The sequence below is a fragment of the Mytilus californianus genome, unplaced genomic scaffold (assembly GCF_021869535.1).
Source record: "Mytilus californianus isolate M0D057914Y unplaced genomic scaffold, xbMytCali1.0.p SCAF_7, whole genome shotgun sequence".
Classification (NCBI taxonomy): Eukaryota; Metazoa; Mollusca; class Bivalvia; order Mytilida; family Mytilidae; genus Mytilus; species Mytilus californianus.
This window is the reverse complement of record NW_026262723.1, coordinates 92,912,784-92,933,465: the sequence shown is the minus strand read 5'-3', so window position 1 is coordinate 92,933,465 and position 20,682 is coordinate 92,912,784. Positions and strand designations below refer to the sequence as shown.

The following is a 20,682-nucleotide window of genomic DNA, read 5'->3' as shown; positions in this document are numbered from 1 at the left end:
ACTGGAAAATCCCCCCTTTTTTATGAATAAAACCCTGTAACTCGGAAACATAAAATCTAAAACTTATAAAAATCGAAAGGGAGCTCATTTTAATAGATATAAACAATTCACCACAATTTCTTGCAAGTTGATGAAAGCATTCTTGACTTATTGTCCGAAAACTGGAAAATCCCCCTTTTTTTAATGAATAAAACCCCATAACTCGGAAACGTAAAATCTAAATTTTATAAAAAACAAAAGGGAGCTCACGTCAATAGATATAAACAATTCACCAAAGTTTTATGCAAATTGGTTAAAGCATTTTTGAGTTAATGTCCGACATGTTGACGACGGACAGACGGACGGACGGACGGACGGACGGACAGACAGAGGTATACCATAATACGTCCCGTGAACGGGCGTATGAAAAGTAGAATAATTAATTAGTTCAGCTAATTTTAGAGATGAAAATTTATGATTTGTAATTATATGCATGAATTAATCCTTTTGTTTTGACAACCTCCCTAATTACAGGCTATAATACTGCCAATGGAGTACAATTATAACCGGGGGCAATATAATGTAATTCTCCTCTTAATTAGACATAATTGAAATCAAAACAAAGTCTTCATCTTATTGATTAGAAGTCTTTGTTCATCTGATTAGTAAAGACAAGAAGTTTGTTGAGAATTTTGTATTCTCATTTCAAAATTATAAACAATTTATATTTTATGTGCAAAAATTGGATACATGTATCTCTATTTCTGAACAAGAATTTTAATGCATAGCCATTGATTCATTGTCAAAAGGATTTCGTGTACTTTGTAATTTTTATGTCATAACATTATAATGAATCAAATGTTTATCTATTCTAAGCTAAAATTCCAACTATTATTGAAAATTATGCTTTAAGGAATTTTAATACAAATAAGCTTACTACTGCAATATAGTACAGATTTTAACTAAAGACTTATTTCTTATTTAAATCTATTTTCTTATTTTTATATAAAAGGTCTTAAATTATTGACCAGCAAGAAAAGTCATTTGTTTCAAAAGCTAGATATACAGTATAATTTGATAGATCTGGTTGAAGCAGCTGGAGCCAATAGATAGAAACAAGGCATTTGATAAACTCTTAAGTCATATCAATACATTTTATTTTTATCTGTACTATAAAGTGATGAATACATACATACTTTCATATAATATAGATTATATTTCATCAAGCTATTTTACCAAAGTAATCGAAATGTAATCGAAAAGTAATCGATGATTACATCATAATTTTTGCTGTAATCGATTAAATTACGATTACATGTAATCGAAAATATCTTCGATTACAGATTACTGTCGATTACTGGAAAAAATGTAATCAATTACAATCGATTACGATTACAGATTACGATTACCCCATCCCTGGTGAACATACTACCTTAGCCTACAGACTTCTACCAACAATTGTAATAATATGTGAACATACAACCTTACCCTACAGACTTCTACCAACAATTGTAATAATATGTGAACATACTACCTTACCCTACAGACTTCTACCAACAATTGTAATAATATGTGAACATTCAACCTTACCCTACAGACTTCTACCAACAATTGTAATAATATGTGAACATTCAACCTTACCCTACAGACTTCTACCAACAATTGTAATAATATGTGAACATTCAACCTTACCCTACAGACTTCTACCAACAATTGTAATAATATGTGAACATACTACCTTACCCTACAGACTTCTACCAACAACTGCTATACACCACAGCCCAACTTACCTTGTATTTTGTGACTGTTTGATGTTCATTAACCTGAGACATGTATGTATGTATGAATTAACCTGAAATAAAAATTAAGATAAATCATTAACATGCACATACTTGAATTTCATTTTTTCTTTAATATTGAGATATAATTAACATAGATTCACTGGACCATTCTTTATATATGTATAACAATAATTTAAAAGTAAACATAAATAATTTTTTTAAGGGAACTTTGTAGAAAAATACAGTGTTTAAAAGCTTCAATTTGTTCTAGGTCATTTAAATTATCTCCTGGTTTTTGATGTTTTCCGTTAACTGTTAAAGTATGGTGGGGTGATTTTGTAATTCTTTTTCTTGAAATCTAATCTTTAATTAAGGAATAATAAAAAAATTTATTTGTATTTTTAAAAAAAAAATTCATCTTGGATACAAATACATGAAATATGAATATCAAAGACTCGAATTGCCAGGTTGCACAAAATGTGTCCTAAAAATAAAAAAATTGTCTATAATGAACATTTCAAAATTATATGGAAATATGAAATCTAAAGTATGAGAGTGCTGTTAAGGCATTGCTGTCAAGTCATTGTTTTTGTGACTTCTAGCTTTCATCCTTATGTGAATATGACCTAACAGGCCATTGACAATTGAGTTTTAAAAAATTTAAAACTATGAACTCAGTGGTTGATAAAAATAAACTGTTGACAGAGATATGTCTTGCCTATGTATATATTTTTTATCGTTAAATGCAAATGTTGAAACTAAAATGGATATATTTTAATTAAAATATGCAAAACATTTAAAGTCAATGAACCATGACTGAATGTTAAGGGCCAAAAATCTCCTTGGAAATCAGAAATGGCAATGCTTAAATACAACTGCATACCAAATATCATTGACTTATCATCAGCAGTTCCCTTTAAACTTACCTAAACACACACTATAACATGTTAACCATGCAAAAGTTTCAAAAGCAATAAACCATGATGAGGGGGCAGGACCATATAAACTCCATGGAAATGAGAAGAGCATATGCTAATACAGCTGCATATCAAATATCATTGACTTACCATAAGTGCTTCATCATACACTGACCTTATCACAAACTTTAACATGTAAACTATGCAAACATTTTAAAGTCAATAGACCATGACTGAGGGGGCAAATGAGATGTACCCATTCTTATACAACTGCATGCCAAATATTATTGACCTACCACTAGCAGTTCTTCTTAAACTAACATAATCACAAATTAATACATTGTTGACGCTGCCAGAAACTGCATGCTTAACTTTTCGCTTTTTCAAAACAAAAACAAAATTTGATTTGTCTTTATGTCTGCTTATCATGAAAACATATGATAGTCAGATACTTACTTATAGAACAACCTACAAATCCAACATTGGTGCTCTATAAGTGCCTAGTTGGATGGTTGGTATTAAAAAAAAGGTAAGTAAATACAATATGTACAAAGAGGGCAAACAAAAAATAATGAGATGAAGAAACAAAAAGAAAATACTGGTAGACGAATAGGCAAAGAATGTTGTGAGAACATGGCAAAAATCTAAGCTAATCTCCCTCACTTCTCAGTATGTTATAATAAAAATTTGTAAGGAGTTCCATGGAACCCTGTGTCTCACCTGCGATTGCTGCTGTCAGAGTGAAAGTGTATTGTTGACTTACAAAGTGAGTCCATTTATCTGTAAAATACAGAATTTAAAAAAAAAAATCAAATTCTTTTATAAAATGCTATTTCATGGACTTGAAGATTAGCTTCTGTCCAAGTTTTTGATGCGAAACAAACTTTAACCCCAGACTGTATCTATTTGTTAAAAGTAAAAAATACTAAGTCCATTTATCAGTAAAATAAGGAAAAATGAAAATAAATATTTTCAAAATTTTGCTCTGGATACTGTATTTTGGTCATAAACAAGTTTCTGTCCAAATTTCCTAAAATTCCATGAAAGTTTGACAAAGTTATTGATGTCTAAAAAAATTTGTAAGGGTTCCGCGGAACCCAGTGTCTCGCCTACTTTTTCTGTTAATCGCAGGCTCAACAAAAATGAGGAAGTAAATCAATAAAAATATTCCTCTTGATACTATCTTTTGATTGTAGGAAGCTTATGCCCAAGTTTGGTAAAAATCCAGGATAGTTTATGAATCTAATAAATGTTTAAAAACTTTAACTGTAGACTGAATGTAATGTTAACTGCAAAAAACAAAATTTCCTTCTAGATACTAGCATTTGATCATAAACAAGCTTCTGTCCAAGTTTGGTACAAATCCAAAATAGTATAAGAAAGTTATTAAAATTTTAAAAACTTTTAACCACAGAGTGAATATGTTGTTTCCTGGCAGAAAATCTAAGTCCATTTAAAAGTAAAATACGAAAAAAATGGATTTATGTTTTTACAAAATTTCCTTCTAGATACTAGCTTTTGATCATAAACAAGCTTCTGTCCAAGTTTGGTACAAATCCAAAATAGTATAAGAAAGTTATTAAAATTTTAAAAACTTTAACCACAGAGTGAATGTGTTGTTTCCCAGCAGAAAATCTAAGTCCATTTAAAAGTAAAATAAGGAAAAAATGGATTTATTTTTTTACAAAATTTACTTCTAGATACTATCTTATGATCATAAACAAGCTTCTGTCCAAGTTTGGTACAAACCCAGGATAGTTTAAGAAAGTTATTAAAATTTTAAAAACTTTAACCACAGAGTGAATGTAATATTTCCCGGCAGAAAAACTAAGTCCATTTATAAGTTAAATACGGAAAAAATGGAATTTTATTTTTACAAAATTTACTTCTGGATACTATCTTATGATCATAAACAAGCTTCTGTCCAAGTTTGGTAGAAATCCAGGATAGTATAAGAAAGTTATTAAAATTTCAAAAACTTTAACCACAGAGTGAATATTTGTGGACGCCGCCGACGACGACGACGACGACGACGCCGACGGAATGTAGGATCGCTATGTCTCACTTTTTCGACTAAAGTCGAAAGCTCGACAAAAACTTTAACCACAGACTGAACCTAAATGTTGACGCTATCAAAGACGGAATCTAGGATTACTGTCTCACTTTCTCAATAAAAAAATTAACCACTTATGGAAAAAATTGTTGTCAATCTAGTAAAAAAATAAGTGCAAACAAAAACATATAATACACTGATCCATCATATTTTAAAAATAGAACATTCATAATTCAGAAATGACACATATATAGTTAACTAGAATGGCAGACTATTACCTCAAAATGGTTTGAGTATTTAATGTTGATTACAAGGGAACACAAACTGTTATAATGTGCGAAACTAGGATTTTTTTTCCATTTTTGTACTGAACTCTGAGAGTTCTTATATGGACATAATAACATAATACACTGACATTTATTTCCTTGCATGAGAAGAATTGATTGACTCCACAGTTAAGTCAGAACAGAAAATTGACAAACAGATCAAGTTCGATAGAATTATCCAATTTTTTTACAGATAAAATAGTACCTGAATGTCTAATATTAATTGAAAAGTTAATGCTGCATGTACCTTTTACAAACTGACAAAAGGGGCTTGTACAATAAGCAGCTTATCTATGAGTCAGAAATTACACTAGCAACAGAACAAATGTCATATAGAGATGCTTTATTTAATATCAAGTACATGGTATTATCACCCATTACAAAATATCAATTCTATTGTATAATGTTATTAGCTGAAGTTCATCACATTGTTGTTTAAGATATATTATATGTTGGTTTTTAATGTCTTTTGGTAAGATTGTCAATCGACCAAACTTCTTTACAATTCCATACAATCTTAAGTCTTAAATTAATCTAAAAATAAGTTTTGGGAACTTTCGATACCACAAAATGATGTACATGTATTAAATTGCTGATGAAACTTTGTTTCAACCAGAATATGTGACCATAGGACAATGTTCCCCCTCACACTTTTATATGTCCATGTTCAGTGCACTGTGAAATCAGGGTCAAAATCATTGTTTTTCTTATATTTCTTTAAGTTTACCTCACAATGAACATGTGTAGCAGTACTAAGTTTCAAGTTAACGTTGATGTGACCAAAACTTCCTAGTTAACTACATTAACCAAGAACTATAACCTAGGAATGTACTAATTTACCACTATCACATTTCTTAGTACAGTGAACAATGTAATTGGGGTCAAAATACTTATTTGGCGTATAATTTTTAAAGTTCATATCATAATCTTTTTAATGAACATGTGCATCAAGCTTCAAGCTTCAAAACTTTATCTTGTTTCGAGACAACAGTCAGACACACACATGCACATACCAGAAAACATCATGCCCACTTCTATCATAGGCAAGGCATAATATCGTAGGCTCTGCATAAAAACATAAAACAAAACATTGAAACTGCATTTAGAATATATAGCTGAAAGAGAAGGGAAATGTATATATTTGCTTTCAGTCTTTCTCCTGAATACAATATAGGCAGTGAATTGATCAAATATTACTTTTATTCGTCATGGATAAAAACAAATTGTATTATTGCCCAAGTATACACAATGAACCAAATGAAATAAATAACAACATAATGAACACAATTCGTGAAAATATTTTCAAGATAAAGAAAACAAGAGGCTGTCAGAGAGACAGCAAACGGGATTTTCCTGCAGAGGTCGAACCCTGAACAGTTGAGCAAGTATGGACACTACATTTAAACTTAAAACAGCTCTGAATTTGGATTGTGATTGAAAATTTGACACATCATAGGTTTGTGACACAAAATGAATGTAGTCAAAGAACTAATATATTTGAAATTGGACATTTAAATACCTATTATGGTCCAATATCAAAAATCTAAGTACATATTAGAATCAGCATATCAAAGAACCCCAAGAATTCAATTTTTGATGAAATCAGACAAACATTTAATCTAGGACCCTTTGGACCTCAATGTGGACCAATTTGATAAAAGGAGCCCACAATCCAAAATCTCTCAATACATGGTTAGATTCAGCATTTCAAAGAACCCCATAAATTCAATTTTTGTTGAATCAAACAAAGTTTAATTTTGGACCCTGATTTGGACCAACTTGAAAACTGGGCCTAAAAATCTAATATTTAAATAGAGTTTAGATTCAGCATTTGAAAGAACCCTATATATATATTTAATTTATGTTGAAATGAAACACAGGTTAATTTTATCCATAATATTTTCTGTGCAAATGGAAATAACTCAAACTGGATAAATAGTTCTCTAAAATAAGATATGATGCAATTTTTCAAATTATAATCAATAATATAATAACAACAACCAGTGATGACTAAGTTCTCTAAAATTAGAAATGATTTAACACTCAAACATTGTTAGAATCAGCATATCAAAGAACCAAAGAATTCAATTTTTGATGAAATTAAACAAAAGTTTAATTTAGGACCCTTTGGACCTCAATGTGGTATTATCTTATTAATAATGAAAAGCTCGACCGTTTACAAGTTCTTAAACAGGAGGGGGGTGGGGGTGACCCAAGGGGACTCACCTTATATTTCATTTGATTTGTTTTATTGTCCCATACAAGAATATATATGGTTTCAGGGTGGGGATCTTGACCATTTACAAGTTTTCAAAAAGAAGGGGGGTGGGGGTTACCCCAGGGGACTTTCCCTCAATTTCATTTGATTTGTTTTATTGTCCCATTCAAGAATAAGTATGGTTTAGGGGTGGGGATCTCTACCATTTACAAGTTATCAAAAAGAAGGGGTGTGGGGGTTACCCCCACTGGACTTTCCCTATATTTCATATGATTTGTTTTTTTGTCCCATACAAGAATATATATGGATTAGGGGTGGGGATCTCGAACGTTTACAAGTTCTCAAACAGGAGGGGGTGGGGTGACCCCAGGGGACTCACCTTTTATTTCATTTGATTTGTTTTATTGTCCCATACAACAATATATATGGTTTCGGGGTAGGGATCTTGACAGTTTACAAGTTTTCAAAAAAAAGGGGGGTGGGGGTGACCCCACTGGACTTCCCCTATATTTCATTTGATTCGTTTTCTTGTCCCATACAAGAATATATATGGTTTAGGGGTAAGGATCTCGACCGTTTACAAGTTCTCAAATAGGAGGGGGTGGGGGTGACCCCAGGGGACTCGCCTTATATTTCATTTGATTTTTTTTCTTGTCCCATACAAGAATATATATGGTTTCGGGGTGGGGATCTTGACAGTTTACAAGTTTTCAAAAAAAAGGGGGGGTGGGGGTTACCCCAGGGGACTTCCCCTTCAATTCATTTGATTTGTTTTATTGTCCCATACAAGAATATATATGGTTTAGGGGTAAAGATCTCGACCGTTTACAAGTTCTCAAACAGGTGGGGGGTGGGGGTGACCCCAGGGGACTCGCCTTATATTTCATTTGATTTTTTTTATTGTCCCATACAAGAATATATATATGGTTTCGGGGTGGGGATCTTGACCGTTTACAAGTTTTCAAAAACTAGAGGCTCTAAAGAGCCTGTGTCGCTCACCTTGGTATATGTGCATATTAAACAAAGGACAAAGATGGATTCATGACAAAATTGTGTTTTGGTGATGGTGATGTGTTTGTAGATCTTACTTTACTGAACATTCTTGCTGCTTACAATTATCTCTATCTATAATGAACTTGGCCCAGTAGTTATAGTGGAAAATATTTTGTAAAAATTTACAAAAATTTACAAAATCTATGAAAAAATTGTAAAAAATTGACTATAAAGGGCAATAACTCCTTAAGGGGTCAATTGACAATTTTGGTCATGTTGACTTATTTGTAGATCTTACTTTGCTGTACATTATTGCTGTTTACAGTTTATCTCTATCTATAATAATATTCAAGATAATAACTAAAAGCTGCAAAATTTTCTTAAAATTACCAATTCAGGGGCAGCAACCCAACAACGTGTTGCCTGATTGGTCTGAAAATTTCAGGGCAGATAGATCTTGACCTGATAATCAGTTTTACCCAATGTCAGATTTACTCTAAATGCTTTGGTTTCAGAGATATAAGCCAAAATCTACATTTTACCCCTATGTTCTATTTTTAGCCATGTCGGCCATCTTGGTTCGCAGGCGGGGTCATCGGACACATTTTTTAAACTATATACCCTAATGATGATTGTGTAAAAGTTTGGTTAAATTTGTCTTAGTAGTTTCAGAGGAGAAGATTTTTGTAAAAGATTACAAAAATTTACGAAAAATGGTTAAAAATTGACTATAAAGGGCAATAACTCCTTAAGGGGTCAACTGATCATTTTGGTCAAGTTGACTTAATTGTAGATCTTACTTTGCTGAACATTATTGCTGTTTACAGTTTATCTCTATCTATAATAATATTCAAGATAATAACCAAAAACGACAAAATTTCATTAAAATTACAAATTCAGGGGCAGCAACCAAACAATGATTTGCCTGATTGGTCTGAAAATTTCAGGGCAGATAGATCTTGACCTGATAAACAATTTTATCCCATGTCAGATTTGCTCTAAATGCTTTGGTTTCAGAGATATGAGCCAAAAACTGCATTTTACCCTATGTACTATTTTTTAGCCATGTCGGCCATGTTAGTTCGTGGGCGGGGTCATCGGACACATTTTTTAAACTATATACCCTAATGATGATTGTGGACAAGTTTGGTTAAATTTGTCTAAGTAGTTTCAGAGGAGAAGATTTTTGTAAAAGATTACAAAAATTTACGAAAAATGGTTAAAAATTGATTATAAAGGGCAATAACTCCTTAAGGGGTCAACTGACCATTTTGGTCAAGTTGACTTAATTGTAGATCTTACTCTGCTGAACATTATTGCTCTTACAGTTTATCTCTATCTATAATAATATTCAAGATAATAACCAAAAACGGCAAAATTTCCTTAAAATTACCAATTCAGGGGCAGCAACCCAACAACGGGTTGTCAGATTCATCTGAAAATTTCAGGGCAGTTAGATCTTGACCTGATAAACAATTTTACCCCATGTCAGATTTGCTCTAAATGCTTTGGTTTCAGAGATATAAGCCAAAATCTACATTTTACCCCTATGTTCTATTTTTAGCCATGGCGGCCATCTTGGTTGGTTGACCGGATCACCGGACATATTTTTTAAACTAGATACCCCAATGATGATTGTGACCAAGTTTGGTTAAATTTGACCCAGTAGTTTCAGAGGAGAAGATTTTTGTAAAAGTTTACGGACGACGGACGCAGGACGACGGACGACGGACGCAAAGTGATGAGAAAAGCTCACTTGACCTTTCAGGTCAGGTGAGCTAAAAAGGGGTTGGGGGTTACCCCAGGGGACTTCCCCTCAATTTCATTTGATTTGTTTTATTGTCCCATTCAAGAATATATATGGTTTAGGGGTGGGGATCTCCACCGTTTACAAGTTTTCAAAAAGAAGGGGTTGGGATTTACCCCCGTGGACTTCATCTATATCTAATTTGATTTGATATATTGTCCCATACAAGAATATATATGGTTTCTGGGTGGGAATCTTGACCGTTTACAAGCTATCAAAAAGAAGGGGGTGGGGGTTACCCCAATGGACTTCCCCTATATTACATTTGATTTGTTTTATTGTCCCATACAAGAATATATATGGTTTAGGGGTGAGGGATCTTAACCGTTTACAAGTTCTTAAACAGGAAAAAGGTGGGGGTGACCCCAGGGGTACTCGACTTTTATTTCATTTGATTTGTTTTATTGTAATATACAAGAAGAAAAACGGTTTCAGGGTGGGGATCTTGACTGTTTACAAATTTTCAAAAAAAAGGGAGCGGGGGTTACCCCAGGGGACATCCCTAAATTTCATTTTATATGTTTTATTGTCCCAAAAAAGATTATATATGGTTTAGGGGTGGGGATCTCAACCGTTTACAAGTTTTCAAAAAGAAGGGGGTGGGGTTTACCCTCGTGGACTTCCCCTAAATTTTATTTGATTTGTTTTATTGTCAAATACAAGAATAAATATGGTTTAGGGGTGGGGATCTCAACCATTTACAATTTCTCAAACAGAAGGGGGTGGGGGGTTACCACAATGGACTTCCCCTATAATTCATTTGATTTCTTTTATTGTCCCATACAAAAATATATATGGTTTAGGGGTGGGGATCTCGACTGTTTACAAGTTCTCAAACAGACACAGTGGGGTGACCCCAGGGGACTCACCTTTTATTTCATTTGATTTGTAACATACAAGAATATATATGGTTTCAGGGTGGGGAGCTTGCACATTTACAAGTTTTCAAAAAAAAGGAGGGTAGCTGTGAACCTGAGGACTATCCCAATATTTCATTTGATTTGTTTTATTGTCCCATACAAGAATATATATGGTTTAGGAGTAGGGATCTCGACCGTTTACAAGATAAAAGCACATTATCAAATTGAAGGGGGTAGGGGTAAGAATATATATGATTAAAGAACACTTAATTATCTACAAAATGTATAATAATGAACAGTAAATTCCAAACTACATTTATACAGTAATACTAGTAAGTTTCAAACTTTATATATACAGTCCTACAGATCTTATCAGAAAACAGAAAATTTTCAAATAAATCTGTCACTCCAATGATTATCATATGCTAAAATATTTCCAAGATCTAATTAATAATGAAAATAAATCATTATCATATGCTAAAATATTTATAATATCTAATTGAACAGAACTATGGTTGTTTAACATAGTACTCTAACATAATTAATAATGCAATAATCTTCAAAATGTCTAATGATATAGCTTATAATCATTACCACTTAAGAAATAGATAATTTTCAAATAAATCTGTCACTCCAATTTTTATTCTGAGATAAGACAAATCATAACATGATAACAACAGTAAAATATTAAAAAATTCTACTTTTGGATATTAAAAATGGCGATAACTCACAAAGGAGATATACTAAAATCTTGAAAATTAATAGAGACCTTCATTTAGTCCCAGGAAACAACATATTTAAATTTGAAAAAAAATTGTTAAAGCATTTTCACGTTATTGTGCTGACGCTGTTTGGCAGCCGCCCGTAGAACCGCCCAGCCGCCCGCCATATATCACCATTTTAATAACCGATATTTCCCTTGAAAATCCGGTTAAAAATGTTCCTTTAGTTATTTTTTACCACTATGTATATAGTGATTTCAAATAAACTCAAACACAAGACTGACAATGTATGAATCAGGCTTATAAATTGACCTATTAGACAATCAGACATCAAAAGAGTAATATTAGATTACTAACTGACTTATTTAATTTATTCACACATATTAGACAAAAATTCAATTTTAACTGATTGATATATAACAAATATTAAGAATTAAATCAAGTTTATAATTATTGTTACACTTTAGTATTGATGGGCTATCTCATTAAATCTATTTCTTTGCGTTCCGTTATGTCATTAAGGGGGTTTCCCTTACTTGGTATTTTTCGCGGGTTATGTTTTTGAACGGATGGTTTTGGTTGAGGGTATATAAGGAATTTGTATGGGTCCGTTCGATTAATGCGACGTTTGTTACAAAGTTGGAAAGGACGTGTTATAAGAATATTCCAGTTGTTTGCGTTAGCTTTCCCTCCCTCCCCCTCCTTCTAGTAGTAGCTTTGTACTCTTGATACTTATGTGATTATATAACATGTTGACATTGATACATATGTATGATCTTTATTGTTTTTTGTTGACTCGTTCATTATATAAAATTTATGAGATCTTTGTAACGAACGCACAACCCATTTTCTTGTTTGTTGTTTATTTTAGTTAGTTCAGAAAATATTTATTTTAGTACGAATGAAATGAGGTAGAAAATAATGAAGATACATGTATGTCCCAGATTAGGGCAAGGGTTGGGAGCCTGTAAACATGTTTATCCCTGCCACATTCTGTATGTACCTGTCCCAAGTCAGGAACCTGTAATTCAGTGGTTGTTGCTTGTTGCTGTATACCATATTTGTTTTTTATTTATTGTCTTGTACATAAATCACTGCTGTTAATTTTCTCGTTCGAATTGTTTTACCTTTGTCATGTTTGGGTTTTTTATAACTTTCTATATGCAGTATGGGTTTTACTTATTGTTGGAAGACTGAACAGTAACCTATTGTTGCTAAAATCAACGTCATTTGGTCTCTGGTGGAAGTTTGTCTCATTGGCGATCATACCACAACTTATTAGTTTTTTTATAGCTAATTTATACTTTATAAATTATCAATTACATTGTAAAAGCTGAGTTTTAAGATCTTAGCAATAATATCTATTTTAATTTGGTTTCACATTACAATAACAACCAACATAACCTCTCAGGAACTTTTATGTGCACCAACTTAATCAATGGTGACAATGGGCGACATTCTTATTCCTTGACCTAATATGTATATATCTAAATATAATTAAATGCTTTTAAAAACCTGAAACCAACACAATTTGCATTTTATTAGTAAAGTGAGACCACCACAAGACCAGTTCACCTCTGTTGGGTCCATATGGTTGTAAAGTTGCAAAAAAGAACAAGAGGCTCCCATGAGCCTGAATCTCTAAACTGGTAAAAATATGCCATTTTGATATTTATTTTCACATTTATTTTCACATTCATTGCCAGCAGATAACATTTTTGAAGATCTTATATTGATGATAATTTTCACTGCATGCATGTTTACAGTTTATACCCATCTATTAAATATTTCAAGATGATCAGTAAAATTACCAAAAATTGTAAAATATTGTCATTTAAGGGCAATAAATCCTATAAGGAGTCTGAAGATTTCAGCCATGTTGACATACTTGTAGTTGTAGATCTTATTTTGCTGATTTATGTTTCTCTCTATCTGCTATAGTTTTTAACAAAAATGCAAAAAAATGGATACAAATCATTATACAGGGACTATGTATTTATCCTATCAGGAGTTGCCTGACTTTTCGGCCATGTTGACTTATTAGTAGATCTTATTTCGAGGAAGATTTCTACTATTTTCTGCTATCTGTTTCTTTTATTGTTTTGGCAAAAAAGGCATAACTGAATTAGGATAGTAAAGCTTACAAACAAGACGAAAAGAAGCTTGACTCATCATGTGTTACAAAGTAACAAACGACCTTGTAGCCATAGACAAGAATAAATATCTACAAAAACCAACAAGGAGCTCAAACCGGACAGGACAACATACTTACCTATTACAGCCAGCCACCAAAGACTGTAGGAAATGGTCCTTCTTCATAAACTCCGTCAAGGATTGGAACAAACTGCCACCAGATACCGCCACAACAAAGTCTCTTGAGATATTCAAGTCTGAGGTGACCAAAACCACAACTAAATCAACAGAACAATTTGTTTTTATCCTATTTATAACCTGTTTTTAATCATGCGCAACTTGCCAGAATATTCATCGTGTTGAATGTGGGCCGTATTTGGAAGAAGAGGCAAAAAAGGGTAAAAATCTTTCAAGGGCAATAATTCTCTTAGAAATCAATTGATAGTTATTGTTCTTTATTGACTTTATTTGTAGATCTTTTTTAATGAACTTTTTTCTATTCATTATAACGTTTCTGTCTTTCTTTTATAGTTTTGGAAAAAAACCACAAAAATTAGTAAAAACCAGGCCCATAACTGCTACAATGTGTAAGGGGTCAATTAAGATTTTGGCCTTGTTGATTTCTTTTGTAGATCTTATTTTTCTGACCTTTTTTACTACTGCAAAAAACTGTCAGGTCAAAATCTAAACTTTATGTTTAACTCATGAATAGTAATAATTTATTATAACAGTCAAAATATTGTATAATTATCAAATAAAATTTCAGAAATTCTAATTATTTGGTTTCAATAAAGATTCAGAAATAAAAATGACATTGGCTTTGGTGGGTGAATTATACATCAGAAAATGTATGGCAAATCCAGGAAACTAGACAATTTCCTTTGGAAAATACTGATATTCATCAAATTCAAATATTACTGTCTGTATGAGATTCAAATTATTGTTGAATGGTAGATGCATTTTTCCTTTGAGGTTGCATGCGGAGCTTAGCTGATGTCACTAATGTACAACAACCGAATGTGTCTCCAGTTATTGTACAGAGAGAACAATAACAGATTCAAGACTGAAAAAAAGAATTTACAGCAATGATGTACCTTTCTGATTGACTTTCTGAAAAATAATTTATTTTTAAAATGAATTAATAAATTAAGTCTTAAGTAAAGATCTCTAAATAAAATTGTTTTAATTCGTCTCTTGATAAACAAGTATTCTGAGAGTATTGCATGGAAATTTTCTAAGTACGAGACCCATAACTCTGCAAAAAACTCATCCGAACCAAACAAAGTTCGAACCGTTAATCTGTCACTTGTCATGGTTAAACTATATATATTAAACAAATATCAAATCAATATCTTCAAGCAAGACGAAAAAAAGTGTGGAAAACTGATTAATTGTGTGTATATTCTAAGTCCATGGACCATTACACTGCAAAAAAAACCATCTGAACGGAACAAAATTCGAATTTGATCTATAAGTTGTCTTGGTTAAACTATATAACAAATATCAAATCAAAAAGATCCACCAAAATAGTGGAAAACTGATTATTTGCATGAATTTTCTAAGTCCAAGAACCATAACTCTGTACATATTCATTGGACAGGAAAAAAATTCAAAACTGATCTGAAACTGGTAATGATAAAACTATATACCAAATATAAAAGCAATATCTTCAAACATGAAGAAAAAAAGTGTGGAAAACTGATTTGGACTAACAGACAGACAGACAGACAGGGGGATGAAAAGACGTATGGAAGGACGGTCAACGTACAAACCTGGGGTCAATTACATGCCAAAGTAATTAATAACATTTCAATTACATTGATTTTTAAATGTAATTAATTACATCACAATTACATTGATTTTCAAATGTAATTAATTACATTACAATTACATTGCCAATGTAATTAATTACATGTCAATTACTTTTGTCTAAAGACTTGTAAGAGCTATATCATTTAAATAGAATAAAATAATAATTTAAATGACAACAGGCTAGAATAAAATGGAACTTTTGTATATACATGCACCTTATAACAGTCAAAACATTTTTTTCAAGATTTGTTTTTAAATTTATAATGTCATTGTTACATTTAATCACCATTAGATTTTAAATGCTGATTATTTTATTGCATTTCTTATTTTTGTGGGGGAAAAATTCATAGATAAATATATATTTTTTTTTTCTTTAATATTTTCCTAAAAAATTACGAATTTCTACCAAAAATGTTAATTTATTTCAACAGGTTTCTTATGTACCTCATGTGAAATTTGAAGTAACTTTAAACATGTTAAAACTTCCATTTATCACAGAAGAGTAATGGTAGCATTTTCCAGACTTATCTTTTGGCAAGTCAAAATTGTCAAGTACATTGGACTCCATTCTTGTACCTTTTGACTCTACTTAAAATTTGTAAAAAGTATTGAAATAATATCCATCTGAACAGATTTTAACATATAAATATGAAAGTTTAAAATAAAAATTGCCTTTGGCATTTTATTCAAGGGACATACTTGTACTTCATAATTAAGTGAAAGGAATAACCTGAGGCTAAGATTATTGGTTAATTGTTAGAAAAACATATTTACAAATTGTATGTAAATAAATTGGTATTGTTTTTAATTTTTAGATTTGTTATGTAAACATGTGAAAAAGTAAATGAATTTAATACAAATAAAGAGTATTATACATGCTATAATTATTAATGAAATATCAAGGAATGTTATATTGCTTTCATCATGAAAAATGTTTAAAAAGTACTTAAAATATCAAAGTACCAAGTGCATAATAAATGTAGAAAAAAAAAAAAATTTACAAGTCAGAAAAGACAAAAATGTTTAAAATTTCCCAGGAAATATTACAATGTAATTCAAAGTAATTGAAAAGTAATTCATAATTACATGGCAAACAGGCAATGTAATGCATTACATTCAATTACATGTAATTGAAAATATGCTCAATTACACATTACATTGTTCGGCCTTATGTGCATCAAAGCACAAAGAGGATTAAGTAAGTAAGTACACATTACATTGAATAACTTTCAAAATTGTAATTTATTACAGCTAATTACAATTACATTTTGAATTACCCCAGGTCTGCAAGGGTAACACTTAATGCCCCAGTTGCCTATGGTAGGGGCATAAAAAAAATTGGCACAAACCATTCACTAACAGCTAAAGCTTGAAAACCATTTGAACTTGGGCTAGGTTTCTGGGTATAGTTTGCAATGTCTTATGGCTTTGATATTCTGTTCAACTAAATTTACATCAAAAATATAAAAAAAAATAATAATACACAGCAGTTCAAGCTTGGATTTTTTAAATCACTTAAAGCTTTTAAAAAAGGGTCCTGTCATCTTTTCAAGGTATTGGCCCCTCTTTTATAATTGGTTGATCAACCCTGCATGCATAGCCCTCATTGACATATTGCATGGTAAAATGTAGAATCCCAATTCTTTTAGAAGTGATAAAGATTTTCACTGTCACTCTGTTATACATGCACAGAAGACAGTAATGAAGGCAACAATTACATGACCTTTTCTATCATTAAACTGATGATTCTAAAATGCTTTACTGTAACAGGGAAATGTAAAACTACAATAAGTGGCCAGGTCATAATTCAAGTGCCACCCCTAATATTATCAAAACGAAAAGATACTAGGGTAGGGGTTTAAGTAATGCTAGCAATGATTTCAATAAAGCAATCTTTTAAATATAGATATAGATGATCATAGATTTAAAACCAATACAAATATGGACCTATTCAAGTACACCTTTAAGCGTGCGCTCAACTTAAATAACTAAGCATGAGTTTTTTATTATATAAAGTTGTTTAGCAATTTTCATGAACAATAAATTGGAAGCAAAACATGGACAATCAATTCAACTGAGTAATCTTCATTTAAATCTTATAGAGCAAAATCTCTTAAATACAGTTTGGGGATTTTCTGCAAAAATCTTGGCTGGACTTGCAACAAAATTCACATTTTCCATATTAAATGTAATGAGAAAAATATAATTTCTGTGAATGATGTTGGCTATTTAGTAATAAAAATCCATTTTCTTACTCTTATACTTAATAAAAAAATACATATGTTTCCTCAAACACTATCCTAATTGCTAGTGCCTACCTACCCTTCAGATTTGTTTTATCATTTATGTATAAAAAGCGTGTATAAACCAGTCAAAGACATGTTTAAAAGTAAATTTATTTGCCTTTCTACGGTACCTTCCTTGTTTGTTTCAAATTTCGTAACTATTAAACTAACGCACAAGCATTGAAAACGAGATCCATTCCCTAAAGTTAGCCTTTTCCGTGTTTTCTTACCCGTTATGTAAAACAGCTCACTATTTGTCTTTTATGAATCCTCAATTGCTAACTTCTCCAGTCGGTAAAAATCGTGCATATTTTTTTCTTACATAAACAGTGCAGTTACCTCCCTTATTACACGCTGCTAACACTACCAACTAACCACAACTAGTTTTTTCTTTTTCTAAAAACATGAGCTCTTTGTGATATAAAGAACTGTCTACTCAAATTTCTTATATGAAATTGAGTTTAATCTAATTAACTGAAATTCCAAATTGTTTAACAACGCCAATTTATACTAAACAGCAAAACAGATAAACGAGCACCTGCTACAAGGGAAATAATCTTGACATTTTTCGAATATTTCTTTCCTGTAGATGGACAATGAATTTCAGAGACAGAACTCAAGGTGATTTGATATAAAATGATAAGTGTCATATCACCAAGAATTGCTTTGCCCTCCAAGGTGGTTTATTTACCTGATTCTAGTTTAAACGTGCAATTTCAATCTCTTTTTAGAGTAATAATCAACTTGGTTTTACTTCTAAATATATGTAATTAGCCTCTATAGATTACATAAGTTCTGCTTTGTGTTTAAAATCGGAATACTCTTCAAGGGCTTAAAATTAAATTTAAACAGTTACCAGAATTTGCCTTGCCATTTCAGATTCACATTTATAAATTGAACTGTTAACACATTGGCGTCGGCATGGCCATCAATTAACCTACACTACCATGGTTTGTAATTTAAAACAAAATGTAATCGTTAAACTCACAACTAAAGTTAACAAATAAAAAAAATAAAAACAAACGCTATTAAGTATTTATAATAAAGTAAAATTATGTTAATATAGGGCGCAATTTCCCACCGAAAAGCCGCCATCAAATCACCTACAGCCCTGGCCCTATCAAGTCCAAGACATATGTTATATCCAACCAAACATCTTTTCAATGATTTTGAGAGTGAAATTATTTTTCATAATGCTGAAAATTAAACAATGTATCTTTTAAAGATAAATGCAAACAGAGACTAAATTATTACCGGCCTGGTCTGTTCGAATTTTTCAAAATGATTTCAATGTTAAGCAAATCAATTTATTATCATTAGAAAATTGAAAATGCTGCAAGTTGTCACTAGACAGCTTAAAACAGGTCAAGTTCAAATTATGACATTTTTCCATTTGATATTCAAGATGGCCCTTATAAATGATGTAAAATGTAAAAAAAAAAATTCTGTTTCCAATAGATAACTTGAGTATACATGTACATGTACTACACTAGAATATTTAACACAGTGCTAGGAACCAGTGAGAGAGAGTAAACACAGGTCCTATCTTCTAATTTGAAATGTTTCATTTGTTATTTCAGAGTTATGTCCCCTTGATAGTGTGAGTAGTCAAACATCAGATTTCCAATTATTAAAAAAATTTTTTTGCTTCCACATAATTTTATCTTTTAATTTTTAACACTTTGCGAGGAACCATAATTTTTGCTGCAGACATTTTATTCCTTGTATTATTCAAATTTCCAATATTGAGGTTTTTGCTCAACAACTGGAGTATGATTCAATTTTATTTATTTATAGAATATTGCACAGTGGTGAGAACCACTAAACACTAGTCCAATTGCCATTTCTATGCCAAAATTTGATAAAGTGGATAAAGTGGAAATAAACAAAAAAGTCGGTTCTACTAAAAAATAGAAGAATGCTTCAACAAAATAATTTAAATTTTCCCCTACTTAATAGAATATTTACACTTTTTAATTTTGTCGTTCCTTAGCTAGGCCCTTATCAAAGGCAGAATGTAAGCTGGTTAGGGTGAATTCTAAAAAGATTTAGTTTCCATGAAAAAAAATCGTGTGAGATTTTAGCAAAATGCTAAATACCTGAGTATATGAACAAAAAAAAATGTCAAGTTCAATTTTCTCACATTTCTGTTGTCACCAATTTATGCACCTTACTGATGTGGAAAGAAGACAAGTTTATGGTTTCAATTCTATAAATAGTGTATATAAACATCTATAAAATCAAAGCATGAACTATATATGAAAATTTTAAAACACCAATAAATACAAATAAAGGAGGGACCAGGCAGCTTTATGGCTGATAATTTGAAGGATTTTTATACGCCCGTTTACAGGACGTTTTATGGTATACTGTTGTTTGTCCGTCGTCGTCAACATGTCGGACAATAACTCAATAAGGCTTTAACCAATTTTCAAGGAACTTTGGTGAATTGCTAATATCTATAAGTATTGACATAAGCTCCCTTCCGATTTATATAAATTTTAGATTTTACGTTTCTGAGTTATGGGAATATATTCATAAAAAGGGGGGATTTTCCAGTTTTCAGACAATAACTCAAAAATGCTTTGAACAGTTTTTATGTAACTTTGGTGACTGGTATATCTATTAGAATAAGCTTCCTTTAGTTTTTTTTATAAATTTCTGATATGACATTGAGAAGTTATGGAACTTTATTCATTGAAAAAGCGACAGGCATACCATGCGCTCATGGCGCAGCTCTTTATATTTTCATACATTTTTCTGATTACAGTACATCTATCTTTTAAAATAATTTCT

The 20,682-nt window shown here is 31.4% G+C and overlaps 2 protein-coding genes across 21 annotated transcripts in view; one reads left to right on the top strand and one right to left on the bottom strand.

Annotated features, from left to right (window-relative positions):
• LOC127708668 (FAD-dependent oxidoreductase domain-containing protein 2-like) overlaps positions 1–18,208 on the bottom strand; it is a 74,067-nt gene extending 55,859 nt beyond the window's left edge. For 2 of the 14 annotated variants that reach the window (XM_052213752.1, XM_052213769.1), the window contains exons 1-2: positions 18,117–18,208; positions 1,770–1,831 (exon numbers count right to left, since the gene is read on the bottom strand). The gene's annotated coding sequence lies outside the window, so the exon portion shown is untranslated. Of the gene's footprint in view, positions 1–1,462; positions 1,488–1,513; positions 1,539–1,564; positions 1,590–1,615; positions 1,641–1,666; positions 1,692–1,717; positions 1,749–1,769; positions 1,832–18,116 lie in introns of those variants that run through there. The other 12 variants (XM_052213753.1, XM_052213760.1, XM_052213754.1 and 9 more) reach the window with 12 other exon arrangements.
• Positions 18,209–18,339: 131 nt separating this feature from the next.
• The window catches only part of LOC127708661 (ankyrin repeat domain-containing protein 50-like), a 267,995-nt gene continuing 265,652 nt past the window's right edge, over positions 18,340–20,682 (top strand). For all 7 annotated transcript variants that reach the window (XR_007985347.1, XR_007985346.1, XR_007985344.1 and 4 more), the window contains exon 1: positions 18,340–18,507. Coding sequence is in view for 1 of the 7 variants with exons in the window: in XM_052213743.1 (XP_052069703.1) it covers positions 18,483–18,507 (25 nt within the window). In the remaining 6 variants the exon portion in view is untranslated. The remainder of the gene's footprint in view (positions 18,508–20,682) is intronic.